At 48.2% G+C, this 17,477-nt stretch overlaps 1 protein-coding gene across 1 annotated transcript in view; it reads left to right on the top strand.

Annotated features, from left to right (window-relative positions):
• LOC147108459 (uncharacterized) overlaps positions 1-17,477 on the top strand; it is a 777,120-nt gene that overhangs the window by 30,908 nt on the left and 728,735 nt on the right. Inside the window, exon 2 of the mRNA XM_086005101.1 lies at positions 1,850-1,968. Coding sequence (XP_085861227.1) covers positions 1,850-1,968 — 119 coding nt within the window. The remainder of the gene's footprint in view (positions 1-1,849; positions 1,969-17,477) is intronic.

Here is a 17,477-nt window from a genome sequence, read left to right as displayed (position 1 = left end):
TGTGGCGCCGGTCCGAATCCTCGGCCATCTTATCCAGCTTCCGCACCTCCTCCGAGGTGAAGGTGTCCGGACTGGAGTCGCGACTCTCCCGCTGGGGAGGAGGGGGCCGAACTAGCGGACCCTTGCCGCGTTGGTGGCGGCGAGTGTGCCGATCAGCAGCAATCCCCTCTGATCCTTTCCCCCTTTGGGGGGAAGGCCGCGGGCCACGCGCACGGCTCCTGGGTGGCTGGACGCCACTGGTCCCAGAAGCTGCATTGCCCTGCGACAGTTCCTCCAGGCACTCGTCCAGTGAGGAGGTGTCAAGCATTTCCTCCTCTCCTGCGGGACGTGACTGTTCCCCCGAAGGTCCGGCTTGCTCCTACTCCTCCTCCTGGTCGGAGGTGCTGTCACTGGCAGCTTCAGGGTCCTGGTCGTCACCAGCTGAAAGCAGGAATGCACAAGAGTAGCTTCAGAGTGAGGAGACGGCGTCAGCGAGGGAGTTAGGACTGGTGGCATTCAGCGCATTGGTGGGACAGTGGCAAAGGAGGTAGCTCGGATGGGCCAGTGCGACGCGAGAGGGCCAAAAGGCGAGGTCCTTACCATTGCCGGGCAGTGGAGGGTCGGATACTCCGCACGCTGTGGGGACAATCACACGGGCTCCCATGAGCTCACACACGCGCTCCTCCAGCCGAGTGAGCTTCTGCAGCTTGGCGCGGCCACCCCTGGCACGCGCCTGGCGATTAAACGCTACTTTAGCCTGCAAGAGAAAGGACGGGCTGTAAGTGCGCAGTGAAGCCCTGATGTAGTGTGCACTGCCTCCCATGGTGGAATAGCGTGGACAGAGTGAAGCCCTGATGTAGTGTGCACTGCCTCCCATGGTGGAATAGCGTGGACAGAGTGAAGCCCTGATGTAGTGTGCACTGCTTCCCATGGTGGAATAGCGTGGACAGAGTGAAGCCCTGATGTAGTGTGCACTGCCTCCCATGGTGGAATAGCTTGGACAAAGTGTAGAGTGCCGAATGGCCATGTGATGCTCATGACTGTCCCAATGCTGCTGGCTGAGGGCTGGCCAATAGGACTTTCAGCTCCCTTTGCCCATCATGTCAGGTGTACATGCAAGAATGAGGAGGAGACTGGAAAGGCTACTCACCTTCACAATCCTGGTCAGATCATTGTATTTTTTACGACATTGTTTGTGGGTCCTGGGGGCATCGCCGGTGAACGTCACCCTCTGGGCGATCTGCTTCCAGGCTTTGGTGTAGTCGTGGTGGGTTGGATTCCTCCCACTCTCTGGGAACAAGATCTTGCACCTCACCTCCAGAGCTGTGACCATTATGTCCAGATCACCCTCTGAGAAGCGCAGGGCACGCTGACGGGCCTTCTCTGGCGTTGCCATGACTCCCTGGGGCTGAGCAGCAGTGTTGAGGCCTCTTTGCAAGGCTGCAGTGTGCAGGGCGTGGCAGCAGACCAATTCGTCCCTTCCCCCTTTAAGAGCTGGTCGGCGCCACGGGGTCTGCTGTCAGTCCAAAAATGACCGCACCCGCGCTGCGCCCCGCCTGGGCGCTATCCCTCTGGACCGCCGGCTTAGCGCCTAAAGATAGGAGTGGAACGCCTCTTTTAGCGCTCCACCAATCTCTTAGGGCGAAGCCACTGAATTCCCGGCAACGGGGCGCTACTTTGGGGCGGGCGCTAACTTCGGGCGGGCGCTAAGGTTAGTGCCCCAAAACTGTCTATACTGAAAATCTAGCCCATTGTTTATTAAAACTATGTGGCAGAATTTTAGTTGTAGTAATTTTCACATTTTCTTACTATTCTTACTTAATTCTAGCTTCTTGATAGCTTGAATAATGTGACGTCTGTGTTTTTGCAGTGGGAATATGGCATTAAGGAGAGCACGGTTACTGAAACAATGATCAGTACAATTGCTGCAAGATATACAAATGAGACAAAAGCAAAACTTCTGAATAAAGATGTATCTCTTCTCAATAGGTAAGGTCTGTGAGAAAACTGGATCTAAAAGTAACTGGACAGGGCATGGGACATACATAAGTATTTCATATTTTTAAAAACTTTTAAGAGGTTATCATGTGCAAAGATGGATGTTTAAATGCAATTGACCTTCATGGAAGTCCATTGGCCTGTCCTGGTGTTATCAGCATCCTCTACACATTGCTAGAGTTGAGCCCGGTTCTGATCAATGTTCTGGGGAACCATGCAGTGGACAGTGTTCCTAGTAATATTTTAAATGCACTGATGCTAGTCAATGCCAACCACGTGGAGCTCTCCTGCTTCACTGTGTCTAAGGTCCCAGCATTTGTTGGAGCAGCAGCTTTTTTTTATTAGACATGAACAGCTTCATGCATCGGCAGTTTATGGTAGACCATCATGGTAGCTTAATATTCTCAGTATGTTCTTTGATAGTTTTTCATTGTTAATATAATTCTTTAAAAAAATTATTTACAAAATAAATAAAGTAGCCAATGGTGACTGCTGCCATGGTTTTGGCTTGATATCTTGTTAATGTTAGTAATAACCTTACATTATTATTTTTTATATATTATCATATTTGTTGTATGTTAAAAGGCTTGCACCTAACACATTGTGTAATACTAGCCTCCTGTAACTCCTTTTCTGTTACCTTTTTTCTAACACAGTCACACTTTTGCAGTCACACTTTGTTGATCTGCTTAAAGTAAAACAACAAACCTGAACTGAAGAAGCAGGGAACATAAAATTTGTGAGCGAGGAACATAATTAGAAAAGTGCTCATGAGGAACTACCAAGTACTTATGAAAATAAAAAAATAAAAAATGAGAAGGTGAACTCATCAAATTCGGTTGATTTGCGCCTCTCGTTAGTGCCCTAAGAGGGCAAAATTCAGCGGGAGGTTAGTGGCGGTGCTAACCGTTAGCGTTGCGTGGCGCTGCGCCGCCGGCGATGACGTCATTGCCGTGCGCTGCGCCCCGCTCGTGCCCCGGCTGTAATATTGGGTGATGCCCCCCAACTTACCACCGGACACTATGTCCGCCGGAGTCAAGGGGGCCTACCTGCGGCCAGGGTGGCGCTAGTTAAAGGGGAGGTGGCGGGCGGCCATTTTTGTTGCTGGCCGCCTGCCAGCACCTGCCCCCGTTGCTGACTCCGGCCCCCGTGAAGCCTCCCCGCGGGGTGCCAGCTGCTCTCTGTGAGCTCGGCACTCCTCTTGAGCGCTACCCAATTTTTACCCCATGGTATTTTACAGCACAAGAAGCCATTCAGCTCATCGTGCCTGTGCTGGCTCTCTAACAGAGCTATCCCCTGTCCTCCATTCCCCTACCTTTCCTCGCACCCTTCTAAATTTTCCTTTCCAAATACTTATCCGTTTCCCCTTCAAAAGCTTTTTTGGATTCTGCTAGCAGCACTGTTTTTAATTGGGTATTCCAGGTCGTAATGACCCGAGCAGAAAAAATTGTTCTAACCTCTTTCTGATTCTTTTGGCGATGATCTTCGAATGATGCTGCCTGCTTACTAACTCATCGATGAGGGACCTTCTCTCCTTCCTTTTCTGCTATCACAGACTAGTTGAATCCTGATATTGTGATGGATAATAGGAAAATTTTAGATAAATTAGTTTGGCTAAAGGAAGACAAAGTGCCAGGGCCAGCGGGATACATCCTAGGATCCTGAGGGAGATGAGGAAGCAAATTGCCAAGAGTTTAGAAATGATAGCTCCGATATTAACCCTTATGGCAGTGTGCTACACGCCTTCTTCACACTGCACGTGTGCCCCATGCCATTTTAACAGGTGAGTTTTAGACAGCCTCAAAGCCCCTCGCCCCAGGCTAGTGAGGGCCTCATTGAGATGCAAAAATTGGGGCCTGATGACATCATTCAGATGGTGATGTTATTTTCACCCAGGCTGCATGACTTGCGCACTGTGCCGATCATACCCGCTGGCATGAGAAGGCTCCAGGGCCACAAGTGGCCCAGGTAAGTAGATAATTAAAAAATTTTGAAGTTTTCCTGTGGACCAGGAGAAGCGAGTGCAACTAGTATGCGACCTTGCCCGCCACCACCCCCCCCACCCCCCGGTGTCCCTTCCGCCTGGCGAGCTGCTGCCCACTAGTGCTCGGTGTGTCCCACTGTGATGATCTGTGTTCTACCCCAGTCTCTAAGTTACGCATAGTGCCGGTCTCTGAGCTAGTGCCTGCGTTGGTGGTAGCAATTGGAGCAGTGCCTTATTCCTCACTCTCCTCCTCCTCTTCCTCTGGGGAGGTGGGGGGTAAGTGGCTCTTCCTCCTCTTCCAGTTCCTCCAGAGGGCAAGGTAGATCTTGTTCCTGGTAGCTTGCAATGATAAAGCTGGCAGGGTTAGGGTGCAGTGCGTGTGGCCACATAACAGGATGTGAGACCATATGGAGCTTGGGAGTGAGGATAGCTTTGGGGGATTAGGGATCAGGAATAGTTGTGGATATATAAGGAAGCTGTGGCCATATATCTAGGCGATATGTCCCCTGCTCTGCCTGTGGCCACGTCATGTGCCACTCCCCTCCCGATTACCACCAGCACTGCCTCCTCAAGGGGAGTGATCTCATGGAGTCATGCTTCCCCTCCCTCAATCAGGCCCTGCTGGTGCCTGTTATGTGTTATCTTGTCCTGGAAGAGAAAGACTGGTGATTGTGAATGAGTGTATTGGCAGGTGTGTGTGTTTGTGTGTGATGCCTCACATGGTTAAATAGCTGTAAGATGTTTCTGAGGTGTGAGCAATGCCTGTGAAGGCTGCAATAGTGTGGGTTGTGTGAATGTGTAATGGATATGGTAGCATAGTTGTTATATTACTGGACTAGTAATCCACAGGCCTAGACTAATGATCCAGAGACGTGAGTTCAAATCCCACCACGGCAGCTGGGGAATTTGAATTCAATCAATTAATTAAATCTGGAATAAAAAACTAGTATCAGTAATGGTGACCGTGAATCTACCGGATTGTTGTAGAAACCCATCTGGTTCACTAATGTCCTTTAGGGAAGGAAATCTACCATCTTACCTGATCTGACCTCGACACCATCCAGGAAAAAGCAGCCCGCTTGATTGGCACCCCATCCACCACCTTAAACATTCACTCCCTCCACCACCGGCGCACCATAGCTGCAGTGTGTACCATCTACAAGATGCACTGCAGCAACTCGCCATGGCTTCTTCGGCAACACCTCCCAAACCCGTGGCCTCTACCACCTAGAAGGACAAGGGCAGCAGCTGCATGGGAACACCACCACCTCCAAATTCCCCCCCAAGTCACATACCATCCTGACTTGGAAGTATATCATCGCTGGGTCAAAATCCTGGAACTCCTTCTCTAACAGCACTGTGGGAGTACCTTCACCACACGGACTGCAGCAGTTCAAGAAGGCAGCTCACCACCATCTTCTCAAGGGCAACTTGGGACGGGGAATAAATGGTGGCCTTGCCAGCGATGCCCAAATCCCATGAACGAATGAAAAAAAATGTGACCCACAGCAATGTGGTTGACTCTTAACTGCCCTCTGAAATGGCTTAGCATGCCACTCAGTTGTACCAAAACTGCTACGGAAAAAATAATAAGAATAAAACCGGATGGACCACCCAGCATCGTTCTAGGCACCAGCTTCGGACATGACAATGGCACACCCAGCCCAGTCGACCCTGCAAAGTCCTCCTCACTAACATCTGGGAACTTGTGCCAAAATTGGGAGAGCTGTCCCACATATTAGTCAAGCAATGGCCTGACATAGTCATACTCACAGAATCATACCTTTCAGCCAATATCCCAGATTCCTCCTTCACCATACCTGGATATGTCCTACCCCACCAGCAGGACAGACCCACCAGAGGTGGCGGCACAGTGGTATACAGTCGAGAGGGAGTGGCCCTAGGAGTCCTCAACATAGACTCCGGACCCCATGGAGTCTCATGGCTTCAGGTCAAGCATGGGCAAGGAAACCTCCTGCTGATTACCACCTACCGCCCTCCCTCAGCTGATGAATCAGTACTCCTCCATGTTGAACACCACTTGGAAGAAGCTTGGAGGGTAGCATGGGCACAGAATGTACTCTGGATGGAGGACTTCAATGTCCATCAGCAAGAGTGGCTTGGTAGCACCACTACTGACCGAGCTGGCCGAGTCCTGAAGGACATAACTGCCAGACTGGGCCTGCGGCAGGTTGTGAGAAAACCAACATGAAGGAAAAACATATTTGACCTCGTCCTCACCAATCCAACTGTCGCAGATGCATCTGTCCATGATGGTATTGGTAGCAGTGATCACCGCACGGTCCTTGTGGAGACAAAGTCCTATCTTCACACTGAGGACACCCTCCATTGTCTTGTGTGGCATGACCACCGTGCTAAATGGGATAGATTCAGAACAGATCTAACAGCTCAAAACTGGGCATCCATGGGCCATCAGCAGCAGCAGAATTGTGTACAACCATAATCTATAACCTCATGGCCCGGCATATCCCTCACTCTACTGTTACCATGAAGCCAGGGGACCAACCCTGGTTCAATTAGGAGTGTAGAAGAGCATGCCAGGAGCGGCACCAGGTGTACCTAAAAATGAGGTGCCAACCTGGGGAAGCTGCAACACAGGACTACATGCATGCTAAACAGCAGAAGTCGCATGCTATAGACAGAGCTAAGCGATCCCACAATCAACAGATCAAATCAAAGCTCTGCAGTCCTGCCACATCCAGTCGTGAATGATGGTGGACAATTAAGCAACTAAAGCTGGGCTCCTTGCACACTCTCCATCTATACCCTCCCCCAGAGACTAAAGCTGGTCTGCTGCACATTCTCCATCTATACCCCACCCCCCGCCCCACCAGGGGCTGAAGCTGGTTTGCTGCACGCTCTCCATCTATTCCCCACCCCCAGGGGCTGAAGCTGGGCAGCTGCATGCCAAATCTTAGAATTGTAACTGGTGCCCGATGAGGGGCTTCTTGCTGATTCTATTACTGTGAAAACCTAAAAAGGAGCAAACAGAAATACCAATTATGGATTTGATAAATGTGCACCAATTCATCATCACTCTCATCTGCAGCTGAAGGTAGTGAAAGGTGACATTTTTAGATGCACTGACCAGGATTGGGCAGTAAGGATGGAAAGAGAACAGTGAACTCTCAGTGGGGACATGTCCACTTGCTTCACCCTCTCCTGCCTCCTCTCCCAAGTTGCATTCCTGGAGCTTCGGGGGGTGATTTTCTCGATGGAGGCAGGTTTCAGTTTGGGTGGGTTTGAAACCTGCCTCCACTGATAGTTTTCAAAAATTTGCGATTTTCCCATGATTGGCCACTTGATTTCAGAGGTGTGGGATGCCCTTGGTCAATTAGTGTTTTGGGACTGAAACTCGCCTCTGTTGACAACACTTTTCCAGTCTGATTTTATGGCTTCTTGCTCCCTTGGCTCATTCCACAGGATTTCTGCCTATCCTGCACCACCTGCAACATATTCTAAGAAACCACTATGTCCAATTCCAAGGCAAGGGCCTTCCCGAGGCTCTTGGATGAAGCGCTGCATAAGTTGTTTGCGGGGGTGACAGCTTGCATGGAGGTGCTCTTCCACTCATCTGGGAGGAAGAGGCTTGCCAAAGAAACCTCTGTGGGTACAGCTGGCAAGGGATATAACCTCCAGATCTGTGTGCAGATTGGGAGAATGTTTATGTATATTGTTGAAATGCCATCCCTGTTGGAAAGCATTAAAATGATTTGAAGCTAAAATGTTGGCATTATGGCATCTGTTCGTTCGCCTTAGGCAGCTCCACATTGCAGCCTCCGCCACACTTGCGTTGTCTGGTTGGTGGCCTGAGTGAAAGGAGGCCAGAGATACATGTCCATTGTCAATGATGTCCTAGGCTGGAGCCAAGGACATGTGCCAACTTGGGCAACCTATGCAAATCTGTCCAGGATAAGTTCATCCCTTGCATCCCGGGCAGCCATGTGCGCGCGTGCTGCTGCTGCCGCTGGTCGAACCACCGGCGCTCTGACCGCCTCCTGCTCCCGCTCCTCCTCCTCCTCACCCTCATCTCAGGAGGGCTGGAACTGAGCCACTTGCTCATCAGGAAGCTGCAAGCCACGACGCTGTGCGATGTTGTGCAGTGCACAGCAGACCACGACCATTCTGGAGACCCCATATGGTGTATACTGCAGGGCTCCACCTGATCGGTCAAGGCAACGGAAGCGCATCTTCAACAACCCAATGGTTTGCTCTATGATGGACCTGGTCGAAGTGTGGCTGGTGTTGTAGCGCTCTTAAGCCTCGTTAGCTGGCCTCCTGATTGGCGTCTTTAGCCACTTCTTCAGGGAGTAGACTTTGTCACCAAGGAGCCATCCGTTATGTTGGTTTATTGGATTGAAAAGCGGAGGAACACTAGAGTGCCGCAGGATGAAAGAGTCATGGCAACTTCCACAGAACTTGGCGCAAACTTGCAAGAACTCCTTCTTGTGGTTACACACCAGCTGAACGTTGAGGGAGTGGAAGCCCTTTTGGTTGACAAAGATAGCTGGGTTGTGCTGGGGTGCCCTAAGGGTCACATGTGTGCAGTCTATGACGCCCTGCACCATTAGCATGCCTGCCATATTTGCAAAGCCAACCGAACGGGAGGTTATACTTGCTTGATCCCTTGTGAACTGGATGTAATTGTGGGCCTTAGCAAAAAGGGCATCGGTAACCTGCGTGATGCAACTGTGGGCGGCTGACTTGGAGATGCCACTGATGTCTGCTGATGATCCCTGGAAGGAGCCTGAGGCAAAGAAGTTGAGTGCGGTGGTGACTTTGACAGCCACTGGTAAGCGGTGTCCAACCGATCCTCTGGGCACCAGGTCTTGCTGCAGCAGGCCGCAGATCTTTCGGACAACCTCTCGCAAAAGTCTCAGCCTCCTTTGGCACTGCTGCTCACTCATGTTGAGGTAGCTCATCCTTTATCTGTAAACCCTCTATCGGGGGTATCTCCTGCGGCGAGGTGCCTCGATGTGCCTTCTGCCCTGTGCAGCATCAGGTGGCTGAGCAGGAGGTCGGGGCTCCTGCTGGTGTTGCTCCTGAGCTGCCTGGTTCTGCTGCTGCCCTGGATGGTCCTCATCCTCATTTGAGGTCTATGCAGAAAGAAAACGAATGGTTCCCATGCTGTTTGCAGATGCCTCCTTTGGGGAAGCGCTCATTGCAAGCGGGGAGAGGGTCTTCCAAGGAGGTCCCACAGTTGATTGATTCAAGCTACAGCACCTCCGACTTCGGAAGGCCTTCTAAAAGTGCTCAGAGACCTTTTAAAGCCAAGGTCTGGCACCTGCAAGTAATCCTTGCTGCAATAAACGATGTTTTGTTAAACCTGCAGCTGTGAGGAGGCCACCAACCCTGGTGCGGTTCGGGAGGTGCGTGGAGCACACCGAAGTCGTCGAAAAATCACGAGGGCCTCTCAAAATAGGTTTAGAGAGACCCTTAACGAGCATTTAATGATGACAAGTATCGCTATGGCCAGCTGAAGGAGGGACCGTTTCCCGACCTCCAAAACCGGCACCGGCAAAATCCCGCGGAGGCAGGTTGGAGGCAGGTTCCGAACCCGACCTCATTGAATCTGATTTTCCCGCCTTACCAACCACACAGCCAATTTTAGTATCATCTGCAAACTTCTTAATCATAACCCCTATATTCATGTCAAGATCGTTGATCGTTGAGTGGGCAGCACGGTGGCATAGTGGTTAGCACTGTTGCCTCACAGCGCCAGGGACCCGGGTTCAAATCCGGCCTCGGGTGGCTGTCTGTGTGGAGTTTGCACATTCTCCCCGTGTTTGCGTGGGTGTGCTCCGGTTTCCTCCCACAGTCCAAAGATGTGCGGGTTAGGTTGATTGGCCATGATAAAAAAATTGGCCCTTAGTGTTAGGGGGGGATTAAATACGTGGGGTTACGGGGTTATGGGGATAGGGCTTGGGTGGGATGGCTGTCGGTGTAGGGACCGGGTGCTAGGGTTTGGATGATCAGCCATGGTCTCGTTGAATGGCGGAGCAGGCTCGAAGGGCCGAATGGCCTACTCCTGCTCCTAGTTTCTATGTTTCTATACCACGAAAAGCAAGGGACCTAGTACTGAGCCCTGCGGAACCCCACTGGAAACAGCCTTCCAGTCACAAAAGCACCCATCAACCATTATCCTCTGCTTCCTGTCTCCGAGCCAGTTTTGAATCCAACTTGACACTTTGCCCTGGATCCCATGGGCTTTTAACTTCGTGACCAGTCTGCCATGTGGAACCTTATCAAAAGCCTTGCTAAAGTCCATATACACTACACCAAACACACTACCCTCATCTACCCTCCTTGTTACCTACTCAAAAAATTCAAACAAGTTTGTCAGACACAACCTTCCCTTAACAAATCCGTGCTGACTATCCTTGATTAATCCGTGTCTTTCTAAATGAAGATTTATCCTGTCCTTCAGAATTCTTTCCAATAATTTTCCCACCACCGAGGTTAGGCTGACTGGTGTTACCCAATGGAAACCTCTTTGCATTGCCAACTCTCTTGTTTTTGCTCAAGGGCCATGGGCAAGTCAGTTAGGAGGCTGGAAGATCCTGGAATCAAACAGATCCTCAACCCAGTGCCACTGAAACACTTATCCACATTTTGTTACTTCTAGAATCATAGAATGGTTACAGCACAGAAGGAGGCCATTTGGCCCATAGAGCCTCTCTGCAAGAGCACCTCTGCAAGAGCTACTCCCCTGCCCTTTCTGCCTCCACCACCCTTTCAGGCAGTGCATTCCAGATCCTAACCACTCGCTGCGTAAAAAAGTTTTTTCTTAGGTCGCCTTTGGTTCTTTTGCCAATCACCTTAAATCTGTGTCCTCTGGTTCTGTACCCCTCTGCCAATTGGAACAGTTTCTCTCTACACTGTCCAGACCCCTCATGATTTTGAACACCTCTATCAAATCTCCTCTCAATCTTCTCTGCTCTAAGGAGAACAACCCCAGCTTCTCCAGTCTATCCACGTAACTGAAGTCCCTCATCCCTGGAATCATTCTCGTAAATCTTTTCTGCACCCCCTCCAGGGCCTTCACATCCTTCCTGAAGTGCGGTGCCCAGAATTGGACACAATACTCCAGTTGAGGCCGAACCTGTGTTTTATACAGGTCCATCATAATTGCCATACTATTGTACTCTATACCTCTATTCATGAAGCCCAGGATCCCGTAAGCTTTTTTAACTGCTTTCTCATCCTGCCCTGTCACCTTCAACAATTTGTGCACATATACCCCTAGGTCTCACTGTTCAAGCACCCACTTTAGGATTGTCCCCTTTAGTTTATATTTCCTCTCCTCATTCTTTCTACTAAAATATATCACTTCGCACTTCTCTGAACTTTCTATATGTTGTGGAAAGAAATCACTCGGAGTCACGGGTAGGCTGTGATATGAGAGAAACTTTATTACAAGCATGCAGGGGAGAGCCTTCAGCCTACCGAAGTCTCTCAAATTTACAATGGTCGTGGCAATTTATTTATACATAACCAACCGTTAATTACCGGTTACGTAGGCTTTGGCAGATGCTTCGCGCTATCTCAACTGTCCCGGACCCAAGGTCCTTACTTCTGCCTTTCTGCAGTTTTGTTTATCTTATCCAGTCTCCAGTTACCATTATCTTTGTTCGTTGTTCTTATTCAAGGTTTCATGAAGAAACTTTATTTCAACTACTGCTACTGTTAAATGCTGACACTATGCTTTGGTCTGGTTTTGGTCAAGCATCCCATCATGCCTTGCAGTTACAGTAACATTTTAATTGCATGGCTTCTAACGCAACTATAATATACATGACAAGGTTATCCAAACCTACAGGTTAACCTATCATATATTTTGCCTGATTCTCAGATGTATTCTCGACCTGACATCTGTCATACACGCTCTTTTTCTGCTTTATCTTACTCTTTAACTCTTTCGTCATCCAGGGAGCTCTGACTTTAGTTGCCCTACCTTTCCCCCTCGTGGGAATATACCTCGACTCTACCCGAACTATTTCCTCTTTAAAGGCAGTGCATTGTTCCACTACAGTTTCGCCTGCCAATCTTTGTTTCCAATTTACCTGGGCCAGGTCCGTTCTCATCCCACTAAAATTGGCGTTCCTCCAATTAAGTATTTTTACTCTAGATTGCTCCCTGTCCTTTTCCATAGCTAATCTAAACCTTATGATACTATGATCACTGTTCCCTAAATGTTCACCTACTTTGACACTTGCTCCAATTGACCTACCTCATTCCCCAGAACCAGATCCACCAATGCCTTCTTCCTCATTGGGCCGGAAACATACTGATCAAGAAAGTTCTCCTGAACACACTTTAGAAATGTTTCCCCCTCCCTGCCCTTTACACTATTACTATCCCAGTCTATATTAGGATTGTTGAAATCCCCCATTATCACTACTCTATAGTTCTTGCATCTCTCTGTAATTTCTCTGCAAATTTGCCCCTCCATATTTTTCCCACTAGTTGGTGGCCTATAGAATACACCTAGTAGTGTAATGGCACCTCTATTATTTTTTAACTCTAGCCATATAGATCCTGTCCTTAACCCCTCCAGGACATCCTCTCTCTCCAGCACTGTAACATTCTCCTTAACCAATACTTCCACACCTATCTTTCCTTCCCTATCTTTCCTGAACACCTTATATCCTGGAATATTTAATACCCAATCCTACCCTTTTTTGAGCCAGGTCTCCGTCATTGCCACGACATCATATTCCCATGCAGCTATTTGCGCCTGTAGCTCACCAACGTTATTTACTAAGCTTTGTGCGTTCACATACATACACTGTAAACCTATCTTAGACCATACTGTGTTCTCTTCTTAGTCTGACCCCCCCAATACCTTACTATTTCTTACTTTAGTGCTCTCCGTCTCTCCCAATCCTTTGTGCCCATTGTTTCTCATTTCTAATGCTACATCCTGGTGCCCATCCCCCTGCCAACTTAGTTTAAACCCTCCCCAACAGCACTAGCAAACCTCCCCACGAGGATATTGGTGCCTGCTCTGTTGCGGTGAAACCCGTTCGGCCTGTATAGGTCCCACCTCCCTCAGAACCAGCCCCAATGTCCCAGGAATCTGAAGCCCTCCCTCCTGCACCATCTCTCCAGCCACACATTCATCTACTCTATCCTTTGTAAGGGGTTTTCTCTGATACTGGTCCTCCGTTACACACAGTTCTTAGACATCAGGATTTTTAAGAACAAAATACACACGGCACAGGGTTTTGGCTCAACCTTTGATTCGTTCGTTTATTGAACACACACACACAATTACCTCCCCAGTATAAATCCCTATGATTTATATTAGGCTAACAACCCCAAAATACAAACCTCTACGCAAGGGTCATTTGCATCGACACAATATGACACAGTTAAACCAGTCCGCAATTTGACTGTTACATATAAAGTTACCCAGACTCAATCACAAAACCCTTATTGTGATCTGACTGAAACTTACAAACTTACTCAGACTCAATCACAAAAGCCCCCTCTATGATTTGACTGAAACATACAATCACCACTCCCGATCGGCTGTCTCCTGGAGTTGATTGTAGGCCCGAATCTTTCTGCTCGCTGTTCTTGCGTTAGCGCCCCACGCCGACTCTCTTCGAAGTGATTTTTCCTTAAACCAAAACCAACTTGCAATCTTGAAACACATTTCCTGGCCCCCTCCTGTGCACATGATGGCCGTATCAAAATGTGTGAATGTCTCTAGCAGAAAACTCTTGATGGCAAATTGTCCCTTGTATTGCCCAATACTTGTATGTATTGAGGTCCTTTCTGACTGCATATGCTAATTGTTGGTTTCTGTTAGCATTCGTATTCAAATGATCAGGGCCCGGCCCATTGTCTAGGCCTGCACTGATATCATGTTCCAAGGTGAACAATGTAACCCCTTAAGGTAAATGAATATGCGTAAAGTTCCTTTTCAGAAGCATTCGTATTTTAGATTGCGAAAATTGATATCCAGTCTCTTGATGGTTCATAGCTTCGGCTGCAATGTTTGAATTAACCCTTTATTGGCGAGCCCTTTTTGCGGGCTGTGCAGTTCTGGGTTTTTATATTTCATAGTCCAATTTTTACCGTTGGGGGGAAGGAACGGATCCCACACCTCCTATTTCTACCAGGAGTAAACCAGAGATTACTACTTTTGAGGTCCTGCTTTTTAATCTCTTTCCTAGCTCCCTAAGATCTGCCTGCAGGACCTCATCCATCTTTCTGCCTATATCGTTGTTACCAATATGGACCACGGCCTCTGGCTGTTCACTCTCCCCCCTCAGAATGTTCTGCAGCCACTCAGTGACATCGTTAATCCTGGCACCAGGGAGGCAACATGCCATCCTGGAGTCACGTCTGCGGCCACAGAAACGCCTGTCTGCTCCCCTAACTATTGAATCCCCTACACTATTGCTTTCCCTATCTTCCTCCTCCACCCCCCACCCCACCCCGTGTACAGCTGAGCCACCCGTGGTGCCGTGGACTTGGCTCTGGCTGTACTCCCCAGAAGAACCATCGCCCACACAAATACTCAGAACAGAATACTGGTTGGAGAGCACGATGCACTCAGGGGTCTCCTGCACTACCTGCCTGGTGGTCACCCATTCCCTCTCTGCCTGCACACTCCTTAGCTACGGCGTGACCACCTCCTGAAATGTGCTATCCACGTAGCTCTCAGCCTTGCGGATGCACCGCAGTGACGCCAGCTGCTGCAGACATGGTTTTCCAGGACACGGGAAGCGTCCTGGAGTTCCCACATGGCACAGGATGTGCATTCCGCTGGACTGAGCTGCCCTGCCATGTCTTTATTTATTCGACTATTAACTAACCTTATAGAAACTTAAGACTAAGATATATCTAATTCAAGTTATTAATATGATATAGTATTAACAGTTACTAATTTAATATAGTATTGTAGGAATTGGTTCTAATTCCTATCTAAGAACTGAGTTCGACTCAGGCGTTCAAACAAACGAGTTTTAATTCAAAACTAACGAGTTTAAACAGTTTGTACAGGAGAACCACGAAAACAGGTCTTTGCTGGTCGGCGGCTCCACGAGGACTGCCAGGGCGGTCCCGTGGATGGCGTCATGACGTCATCACGTTTCTCCCGCACTTGGGTGGTCACATGATTAGCGGCATGACGTCATCGCGTTTACCCGTGCTTTGCTGCAGTCTTAAAGGGACCGCGCTCCGTACATGCAAACAGTATGTACAAACACAGAAATCACTAACAGACTGGTACAGGCTTAGGTTGGAGCAAAACATCATTAAAGGGAATTATATCCAGTTGCTCAGAATCCCTGAGTGGCTCTGCCACAGTATTAAGTTACTAATCTCCAAGCTCCTGCTTTATCCCTAACCAGCTATTTAACCCCGGCCCCTAACATGAAGAAAAAAAAAATGGTGTGACCTTTATCAACCAATCAGGTACCAGCTATCCTGTGATGTCATGCCTTGTGTTTTTTTTTGAATTGCCGCTCAGTTCCCTTTATGCTGCCTTTGCTGCCGCTGCTCACGCTCAGGTCCACACTCTGCCCTGGGCCTTCTCCACCTCTCCCTTTATGCTGCTGCTGCTGCTGCCTTCGCTGCTCCCGCTCAGGTCCACGCTCTGTCCTGGGCCTTTCACCAATTCCCCTTAGCTCTCCTCTCAACTTACCATAAATTCCAACTTCTCCAAAGCTCAGATGTCTGTACCCTGCATTGCACTAAGTCCTGCTCACCCATTGCCCTCACAACAGCAACGTGTATTTATATAGCGCCTTTAACGAGCTAATGTAGGTTGGCAAGCACAGGTATGATGGGTGAATGGGACTTGGTGCGAGTTAGGAACCCTTGCTGTCCCACATTGACCCCCTGTCCCCCGATGCATTACATTTAAAATCCTGGACCTCATCTTCAAATTTCCTACACCTTCATCTCATCTTGCCCTGCCCTATCTCTGCAACCTCCTTCAGCTTTGTATTTCCTGCACCCTTTGATCCTCCAACTCTGGCTTTTTGTGTATTCTGCCCTTCCTTTGCCCTTGTATTGGTATCGAGGCTTTCAGCTGCCTGAATCCTACTGTTTGGAACTCCATCCCTGAATTCTTCTGCCTTTTGTTTCTGTATGCATTTTCTCCAGTTGCTGCAGAAAGTCAGAGTAGAGGAGAATTAGATTGATTCCAATAACCTCATTATTGATATGTACAGAATCATCAGTAGAGGGTGTTGCCTACTGCATGGTTTTCCCAGAATATTGAATTAATTCTGGCTCTGCTCCAACAGTATTGAAGATTAAAGATGATCCGATTACAGGGTAATCTTTTGATATCGTGAACAAAGCATTAATTTGTTGATTAAAGAGTAATATTAAACAGAAATTACTGTTAGCAGCATTTGTGGATGAACATTCAAAACATTTATATGCACATTCCTCTATCTGTTATTTTAACGAGGTGTTAACCCATTTAAAGTAAGCACCTCTGTTAAATCAATGGACAGAGGTATGTTATTTTTATATCTGTTCTTGGAGCGTGTGTTAGCGACACTGCCAAGGCTCCATTTATTGCCCATATGAGTGTGTTAAGCATTTATCTGCTAATATTGCCAATTCATTTGTACACTTATATGTTTAAAATAGGAATGGAACCTTTTGGGACTTCTTATGAATTTGATAGTAGCATTAATATTGTGTGATGTGTGATGTGTCTGAGTGGAGAAGATTTACAGCTCTAACGTAGATTAGGCCAGCGGTGGGTCGGGCAGATGCTGTACTTCTCACCCCCATGCTGTAGTCACTGGGGGAGCACCTTAAATCTGTGTCGTCTAGTTATTGATCCTTCTGTCACTGCAAACAGCTTCTCCTTAATTACTCTATCAAAACCACTCATAATTTTGTACATTATTAAATCTCCTCTTAACCTTCTCTGCTCTAAGGAGAACAATACCATCTTCTCCAGTCTCTCCACATAACTGAAGTTCCTCATCCCTGGTACTATTCTAGTAAATGTCCTCTGCACCCTCTCCAAGGTCTTGACATCCTTCTTACAGTGCGGTGCCCAGAATTGGCCACAATACTCCAGCTGAGGACAAACCAGTCTTTTATAAAGGTTTAGAATAACTTCCTTGCTTTTGTACTCTATTCCTCTATTTATAAAGCCTAGGAACCCATGTACAGGGATATATACAGTGGTGTTCCCCAGGGTTCAGTATTAGGACCACTGCTCTTTTTGATATATATTAATGACCTGGACTTGGGGGTACAGGATATAATTTCAAATTTGCAGATGACATGAAATTCGGAAATGTAGTAAACAGTGAGGAGGATAGTAACTGACCTGAGGAGGACATAGACAGACTGGTAAAATGGGCAGACACATGGCAGATGCAACTTAACGCAGAGAAGTGTGAAGTGATACATTTTTGTAGGAAGAATGAGGAGATGCAATATAAATTAAATGGTACAATTTCAAAGGAGGTGCAGGAACAGAGAGACCTGGGGGTGCTCCTCTGCA

Source organism: Somniosus microcephalus, chromosome 13 (genome assembly GCF_052327205.1).
Source record: "Somniosus microcephalus isolate GS21.2 chromosome 13, FLI_Smic_1.0, whole genome shotgun sequence".
Taxonomy (NCBI): domain Eukaryota; kingdom Metazoa; phylum Chordata; class Chondrichthyes; order Squaliformes; family Somniosidae; genus Somniosus; species Somniosus microcephalus.
This window is presented reverse-complemented; position numbering and strand designations above follow the sequence as displayed.